This window comes from Phyllobates terribilis, unplaced genomic scaffold (assembly GCF_046119375.1).
Source record: "Phyllobates terribilis strain yellow unplaced genomic scaffold, ASM4611937v1 Scaffold_9__5_contigs__length_417890890, whole genome shotgun sequence".
Taxonomy (NCBI): Eukaryota; Metazoa; Chordata; class Amphibia; order Anura; family Dendrobatidae; genus Phyllobates; species Phyllobates terribilis.
This window is the reverse complement of record NW_027362769.1, coordinates 148301573-148310527: the sequence shown is the minus strand read 5'-3', so window position 1 is coordinate 148310527 and position 8955 is coordinate 148301573. Positions and strand designations below refer to the sequence as shown.

At 39.2% G+C, this 8955-nt stretch overlaps 1 protein-coding gene across 1 annotated transcript; it reads right to left on the bottom strand.

Annotated features, from left to right (window-relative positions):
- Positions 1–4232: 4232 nt before the first annotated feature.
- Positions 4233–6332, bottom strand: RPRM (reprimo, TP53 dependent G2 arrest mediator homolog). The gene has a single exon (XM_073645688.1). The coding sequence runs from the start codon at positions 6014–6016 to the stop codon at positions 5705–5707; it is 312 nt and encodes a 103-aa protein (XP_073501789.1). The 5' UTR covers positions 6017–6332; the 3' UTR covers positions 4233–5704.
- Between the last annotated feature and the right edge of the window lie 2623 nt (positions 6333–8955).

Sequence of the window (8955 nt, the reverse complement as noted above, 5' to 3'; positions counted from 1 at the left end):
ATCCTGATTGAATTCCTCGTGGCGGTGAATTGTTCCCCGTACGCGGCGCACAGTTACTAGGCAATAATTCCTAAGTCTCTTGTAGTGACAAAGCAAATCCGTAGCTCCGGAGGATGTGAGCCGTATTGACCGCAGTCACATGACCTTTGTTTGTGTATTCATTCCATTAACGAGCTTTTTGTTTTATCTTTTTTTTTTATTGTTTGATTTACTCTTTTGATAATCCATCCTTCCAAGTGTATTTACTCATCCAATTGATCCCAAACTGAAGAGCCATTAAAAAAAAAATTATGAAGTGTGAGATATTGAAAGCAGTGCATCACAACTTGGAATGAATATTTCCACGTGATTTACCTGGGTCCTCCTTATATTTCTCCCTCCTCATTGTGGGTATGTTTGAAGCAGCTCTCCCCTTTGGATAACCCTTACTGTCCTAGGACAATAACTTTATTCCCACTGCTGCGATCAGATGGGATCTGAAATGAGACTTTGCTGTAAGTATTCAATTTCCCTGCAGTGCCTCCACAGGTGAAGTGAAGTATTACACAGTCATCATGCAAATACCTGGAAGGTCCTCCAGGGCAAGAGAGACGTTTATTATAACCGCCATCCACTCTGGACAAGATATGAGGATCCTGAATAGGAGACCCCTTTCATTTAACTCAGAATTCCCTAATAATGTTTTTTTTTAACCCTTTAATTAATTGTCCATATATTCTTGATGTAACACCTCTGGTTTCTATTGAAATAAATGTACCAGGAATCCAGACTTTGCTGTATGTCCTCCAAGCTATTTCATGACTGGTGGGAATAAAGTACTTGTTGTCAACTAACGGACTACCTTTCACTTTGTTCTAAATATCCAGACTAAAGCCCCCCATAAAATATAGATAGTTGTTGATGGTTTGGCGAATCCTTCGGTCAGCAGCTATCTTTCCACCTCCCCCATACACAGGAACGCTCATCTGGCCGAGCACTCCGGTGTTCTTTACGAGAGAGAACCCTACGGCGGCGGCTTATCCCTTAGAGAACAAAATGGTTGGCTGTCGGAAATTGGAGATGCTGAATTTTTCTATCCCCCGAAATCATCTGTCATTTTTTGCGTGACAAGTTGTTGTTCTGAATGACATCATTCACTTTCACAAATAATGTACGGAAAAAAAAAAAAAAGAAAAATTCCAAATCCGGTGAAATTGTAAAAAAAACAAAAAAAAAAACCTCCACAATAAATTTTTGGGTTTTGTTATGGATAGTGTTCATTGTGTTATTAAAAAAAAGACCCGGAATCTGCAGGTCAGTCCGATTACGGTGTCCAGTTTTGTTTGTTATTTTAGTGAAGGGAAAAAAAATTCTGAAAAATGTAAAAAAAAAAAAATTGAGGCTAGTGACGAATATGGCTTTTTACAAGGGGGCGTGTCTTACAAGATCCTCTGGGGCGTGTCTTTAGGCTGCTTTGCATAATTACCATGTGAGCCACACCCCTTTAGTAAAGACCTTAAAAATAAAACACTAAATAGAAAGGCCCCGATCTCTAGAACCGTATGGTGGATTTAAATAAAACAAAAATCTGAATATCCAGGAGAGCAACAGGAATAAAATAAGAACAAAATCTGTCCGCTTTTGAACTGGTAACAGGTCTTCTTTAATTACATACTGATAAGATCATTGCCAAAAAAAAGGAACCCTTGTGAAAACTGCCTGGACAACTTGAAGCTTGTTGGCTCCACAGCAAAAACTGCAACAGGGCCCTCAACTATCATAGGTCTTTATTAATAGTATTGATTTACTCGTATGGGCCAAAGGAGCCTTGTGGGCTGTCATGGCCTCCAGGGCATGGGTGTGGCTGTAACCCCTGCACCCACAATAGTTACACCACTGGGTAAGGCTAGACCTGGTGTTCAGATCGTTATGTGGCTGTGACTTGGTGGAGAACTATTGACTATTAAACAATTATTAGATCTTGCAGGAAACAACCACCATGATAATCGGTCTTGAGGTTTTGTGGGTAAGGCCACGGCCCCACTATCAGTATTCGGTCAGTATTTTTTCTCAGGAGTGGGAGCCAAAACCAGGTGAGGAACAATCAGAGAAAAGGTATAATAGAAACAAATCACCAATTCTGCATTTATCACCCACTCCTGGTTTTATCTCCCACTCCTGATAAAAAATACTGACCGAATACTGATAGTGGGGCCGTGGCCTAAAACACCTGTCCTCCTGCAAAATGAAAGAATAGTTAAGTTGGCAACTTCAAAACCACAGAGGCACCTGATTGTTGCGGTTCTCCACCACGTTGCATCACTGCCACGACTTGAGCGCTACGTCTGCTCTTACTCAAGCTTGATCCAATAATTATGCAGGAGGCAATCTAATTGCTCCTTTAACCCCTTAGGCTATGGTCGAGTCTTTTTGCTGAGTTTTTGGATTGGAATCTAATTGTAAACTCTCCAGAAATCCTCCTCAAAAACTTATAGTTCACACTCCAAAAGCTCACAAAAAGACTGTGTGAACCCGTCCTTGAGGCTATGTTCATGCAGAGTTTTTTTTTTTTTTTTGAGGCATTCAAAAACCAAGTGGAAACTGTGCCAGGAAATGATCTTTGTTTGGGGAGTTTTTGGAAGAGTATTTATTTTCCTAAAAAAATGTTGAAGAGCTTTGGAAGAGTTTTTTTCTTTCCTAAGGTATTCTTTGCAGTCTTTTGGACAGTACCAAATTTGGAGAGGTTTCCTTCAAGAATCTCTTCAAAAAAAGTGCACTTTTTTCTGACATAAGGCATTTTTCAAAAACCTTTTAGCCCACGTTCACGCGTTCAGTATTTGGTCAGTATTTTACATCAGTATTTGTAAGCTAAAACCAGGAGTGGAACAATCAGAGGAAAAGTATAATAGAAACACGTCACCACTTCTGCACTTATCACTCACTCCTGGTTTTCCCTTACAAATACTGATGTAAAATACTGAACGTGTGAACGTGGGCTTAGAAAAACAAAACTTTTTTTTTTATGAAGAGCAAAGAGGATCTACCCTAGAAATAAATACAAAAACTTTATCAAGCGTTTTTCTAGGATTTTGGAGAAAAAAAAAAACTCCACCAAAAACTCTGTGAACATTGCCTAACGGTATGCTGTTTAGGACATCATGCACACTGTTTGGTCGATTACCCCTATTAACCCCCTTGTAGGACACATGGTACAGTCTTCCTAAAGAAAAACATTGATTTCTCGCCAATCATTTATTTATGAAATGTCATCAGTGTAAAAGTATAACTCCTCGTCCATTTTATATATATATATATATATATATATAAAGGACTTCATTGCAGGCTTATCGGTCACACACTCGATCTGTTTGTATTGTTGGACTATGGCCTTGTACAGAGGCATCGAATCAGAATGACCCATTAATTGTTCCATCTGTCACATGTCAGGACGAATACGTCTATCACAATACCCCTATCCTGGCACAGACTAAATATTCAGCACGTTACGTCTGATTGTTAATTTGAATTACAGATTTAACGTGAAACTATTCAAAACCTTCGCTGACTTGACACGTGCAATTGATTTAATTACATGTGTCGAATGGTAATTATAGTTTTTCTTGTTTTTTTCCAAATATTCATAAGTTGCCAGGTCTAAAGATAGGAATATCTAATATACAATAGCATAGCTCCCATCCCCCCTCTCTCTGCTATTTGGCTTTTCATGGTATCTAAATTGCACCTGCTCCCTTGTTAACTGTTTGTAATCGATTCAGCTTTTCTCTCATCTCCGTATCCAGATGGAGATTGAGCCATTACAGAAACATCATGTATTTTTTTTTTTTTTTTTTTTTGCAAAATTTTCCCTCATATTCAAGTTTAGAAAAAAAAACAGATGGTGCCAATAGCAAAATGAATTTAATTAACATAATTATTCACTAAAGTGTTTTTTGTTTTTTTTTACTTGGAACGTTCAGAAATATTAAAAAATAATATATAATACATCATTAGTAAATCAGTCAATAGTAGTAATAAATAGTTTTTAAGATCACAAAACATTACCCAAAATTACTTAATAAATAGAATAATATATATATGTATTAATATATATATAGTTATACATATATACTGTATATATTAAATATATATAAAAACATATATTTTTATATATGTATAAATACATTATATATATATAAAATATATATTTATACATATATTTCAATATATATATATATATATATATGCACACAGGTAAGCAATATGTGTGTATGTATGTGTGCGTGTATATGTGTGTATGTATGTATGTATATATATATATATATATACACATGTGTGTGTGTATAAATATATATATATATATATATATAAATACATATATGTAAGCACTACAGAAAATTCCTTTTTAATGATTTTTTGTGTATTTTTTACACATTTAAGTCATGGATGGAAATTCTTTTAATATATTTGCATAACAGAATCTTAAATTTTCCAAAAACTAAAAAGGGTTTTTATTACAACATTGTTTTGATATTTTAAGTGAGGCAATGGGATTATTTTTTTCTCCAATATTCGTAAGGTTATGTTCGCACACAGCCTTTTTTTTTGGGGGGGGGGGGGAGAAGGAGTGGGCAAGGAACCGCAAATGCAATTTTTTGAGCCAAGGCAAGAATAGGATTTATCAAAAAAAGGAATTTTAAGTCACTCTTTAATATTTTTTTTTATGGACTTCTGCCATTGATTCCAAATACTGCCCCCCCCCCCCTCCCACAAAAAAAAAACCTTAATAAACATGCAGTGTGTGAAACCACACTTAAGGCTTTATTCACGCATCAGTATTTTTGATCAGTATTTGTTTGCCAAAACACAGGACGGTGTCCATCTGTCAATTATAGTTTTTCTCAGTAGGTTCCACTTCTAGTTTTGGCATTCAAACACTGCTGAAGAATACTGACCAAATACTGACGTGTGAATGAGCCCTAAAAGAAAGTTTCCTTTTAATTTTAGTGCACTCGCTAAAGCATAGACAAATAAGACCTTCAAGCCAAGGGCAAAGCAAAAGTACAATATCAAGTATAGAAAATGGCATGTTAGAAAGATAGCAAACATTCACAGTTCCCTTTAGAAAAAGAACACAACGAAAAGAACAAAGAATACAGAAAAGAAAAAGAAACAAACGATCAAATACAAATGTCAACGTTTACAAAAATAACAGGAATAATAAATAAAGCCTGGATTTTATCAAAGATACAGTATCAAAGTTTTCTTTTACTTTGAAAGAAAAAAAAAAAAAGAAAAGACAACCCCCCCCCCCTCTCCAACCCCTGTAATAAAAAATATTACAATCAAAGTATTGAAATCTCCCCAGTTTCAGGCTAGAAACAACGTAAACTGGTTTATCTGTGCTTTCCACACGCGGACATTACACTCTCACAAGCTCTGCGACTTCACCCATTTCGTCCTTCTTTTAAAGTGCCGTTGTATCAGTTCTTTGCATCACTTCAGACAATTGTTCTAAGCAACTTCTAAAGCCTTTGTCTACTTTTCCCCTCTTCATCATCCAAAAAAAAGAAAAAAATGAAATAAAAAAAAAAAAAAATCTCCTCTTCATTTTTGACCGTCTTTCTTGCTCCTTCGACAGACGGGACAGAGAAACAAAAGGCAAAAACGCGTTGCTTCAGACTTTTTTTTTTTTTTTTTGAAGGCATCATTTATCTTCTTGCTTCTTTCAGTAAGGACCGACAATTACTGCTTCAACTTCTTTGGACGGTCTTCGTTCTTTGACCAAAAAGTTTATCATCCCTTCGGACTTGATGAGAAGATTGCATCCTAAAAAGAAAATCCCAAAGACCACGGTGAGGGACAGAACGCACATGACCGCGATCTGAACCACCCTCATAACGAACAGGTTCTTTTCGTCCACAGCGGGTTCTGGAAAACCATCGTCTGTTACCACCGAAGCTTGGGTGCAACATCCCAGTAGGTTACCCAACACGTTGCTACTGTTGGTGAGAAAAACCACAGCATCCGTCTGATTCATGGTCCCAAAAGTTATCGTAAGGCAGCGAAAAGTTAAACCGGTGGTCCCGATGCAGCAACTGGAGAAAAAAATTCAAAGAAAAGAGCCCATTAATCATTGGATTTTCCTTCTCCTCCCTCTCCTGCTGCTTCGACAACTCAGGGTGGTAGTGTTACAGCGAGGAATAAAGCCTCTCAGCTTGCTCACAGTCAGGCTTTAAAGTGCCCTTTTTTCTTTTCTGCAATTTTAATCAGTTTCTTTCAGTTCACATGCAGCCAAGCAGAAAAGAAAGCTGCTGTCTTTATCTGTCTATGGTTATTATAAAGCTCCGGATCCAACCATTAACCAGAGGGAGGTGTTTGCATCCATTAGTAGAGATCTACAGGAGATGTAAGGGCACAGCACCACCTAAAGGACATCTACTGCAATTACCACAAGGTTTTGAAAAACTAAATTGTATTTTATCAAAAGTGAATGATTTATGTCATGCAATGAGCGCATTAAAGGCACATTTTAAATATTGTAGCAGTCATTCTTCGTAATTATCCAGATAAAAATTGAGTGTATATACCAGGGTCGGCTCCAGGTTTTGCTGGGCCCCGGGTGAAAGAGTCTCAGTGGGCCCCTTTAACACATACCACGATTCATGATGCACAGATACCGCAGAGAAATATATATATATATAGTACAATGCCAAAAATTTCACTTCTTACATTACATGAGCGATATCTATTATAAATTCTACAATAGCTCAGAAACCGGCAAATTCTCTCAACGCACAGTGCAGACCGGACAGTATAGTCCTCAATACAGTATTATGGGCCCCATATAATACTCCATACAGGATACTGGTCCCCATATAATGCTCCATACAGGATACTGGTCCCCGTATAATGCTCCATACAGGATACTGGTCCCCTTATAATGCTTCATACAGAATACTGGCCCCCACATAATGCCCCACGCAGGATGTCACCTCTCCCGCCATATAATGCCCCATGCAGGATGTCACCTCTACTACCCATATAATGCCCCATGCAGGATGTCACCTCTCCCCCCCATATAATTCCCCATGCAGGATATCACCTCACCCGCTCCCCATATAATGCCCCAGGCAGGATGTCACCTCCCCCCATATAATGCCCCATGCAGGATGTCAACTCCCCCCCCATATAATGCCCCATGCAGGATGTCAACTCCCCCCCATATAATGCCCCATGCAGGATGTCACCTCCCCCCCATATAATGCCCCATGCAGGTTGTCACTTGTCCCCCCCCCCATATAATGCCCCATGCAGGATGTCACCTCCCCCCCATATAATGTCCCGTGCAGGTGGTCACTTGTTCCCTCCCCCATATAATGCCCCATGCAGGATGTCACTTCCCCCCCCCCAAAATATAATGCCCCATGCCTCCATACATATAAAAAAAAATCAAGTACTCACTTCTCACCTGCTGCCGCTGCTCCGGACTCCTCACCCGCGCCAGCGTCTTCCCGCTCTGTGCTGCCTGTGATGGCTCAGGAGAGAGCGCGGTGTAAAGACGTCACCGCGCCCTCTGACCTGAGACGTCACAGTGCAGCAGCCGCAGAAGTGACCGGAGCTGCTGCGGAGGCACATAAGTCCCATAGCGCGCCGGGGTGCCTGACGGTGAGTGGGCCCCCCCGCCTGCTCAGGGCCCCGGCACTTGCCTGGGTGCGCCGGGTGCTGACACCGGCCCTGGTATATACTCATATATTATTATTAAAGAGCAAATAAACTTTTTTTAAATAATTTTGTCCAGCATGAAAAGTTATGAAACTTTGCAAATGAGTTTATTAGGTGATTTATTTGTCTTCATTCCTGTAAAAAAAAATTGCACGTAAGTGGCTTTCAAACCCCTGCTTTTCGCCTACCTATTTTTCTGCCTTCAGCTGCATTGATATCAGAACTAACTCATTTTGAGTGCAGATGATGGCAGTGATAGATCAGCCCCTGTGTCCTCCTCTGAGTGTTGTGCTTATCAGAACAATCTTTGGCAGCAGCTTGTTCCCAGAATTAATGACAAAGATATAGAGCTGACCGATTACTGCCATCATCTGTACTCCAAAGCTGATCACTGCCATCATCTGTACTCCAGAACTCATAACTGCTATCTATACTCCAAAACTGATCACTGCCATCATCTGTGCTCCAAAACTGATCACTACCATCATCTGTACTCCAAAACCGATCACTGCCATCATCTGTGCTAGAAAACTGATCACTGCCATCATCTGTACTCCAAAACTGATCACTCCCATCATCTGTACTCCAAGACTGATCACTGCCATCATCTGCACTAGAAAACCAATCACTGCCATCATCTGTGCTCCAAAACTGATCACTGCCATCATCTGTACTCCAAAACTGATCACTGCCATCATCTGTACTCCAAAACTGATCACTGCCATCATCTGTACTCCAAAACTGGTCACTGCCATAATCTGTACTCCAAAACTGATCACTGCCATCATCTGAACTGCAAAACTGATCACTGCCATAATCTGTACTCCAAAATCGATCATTGCCATCATCTGTATTCCAAAACCGATCACTGCCATCATCTGTACTCCAAAGCTGATCACTACCATAATCTGTACTCTAAAACCAATCACTGCCATCATCTGTACTCAAAAACGCTCACTGCCATCATCTGAACTCTAAATGAGTATGTTCTGATATTAATGCCGCTGAAAGCAGCTAAATAGATTGAGAAAATAGATTTGGAAGCCACTTACACGAAGAATGAAGAATAAATCCCCTAAAAAATAATTTGCAAAATTGCATAATTTCTCTGTAGGACAAAATTCTTTTTAAAAATTAAAGTTTAGTTGTTTTCTTTTAAAGGTAAATTGCAATATATATGGGATTTCACTCCCAAAGACTTTTAGGATTGCTACTTCCAATAGGTGGCGCTAGAGTTCCAGTCCTCTTCTTCTC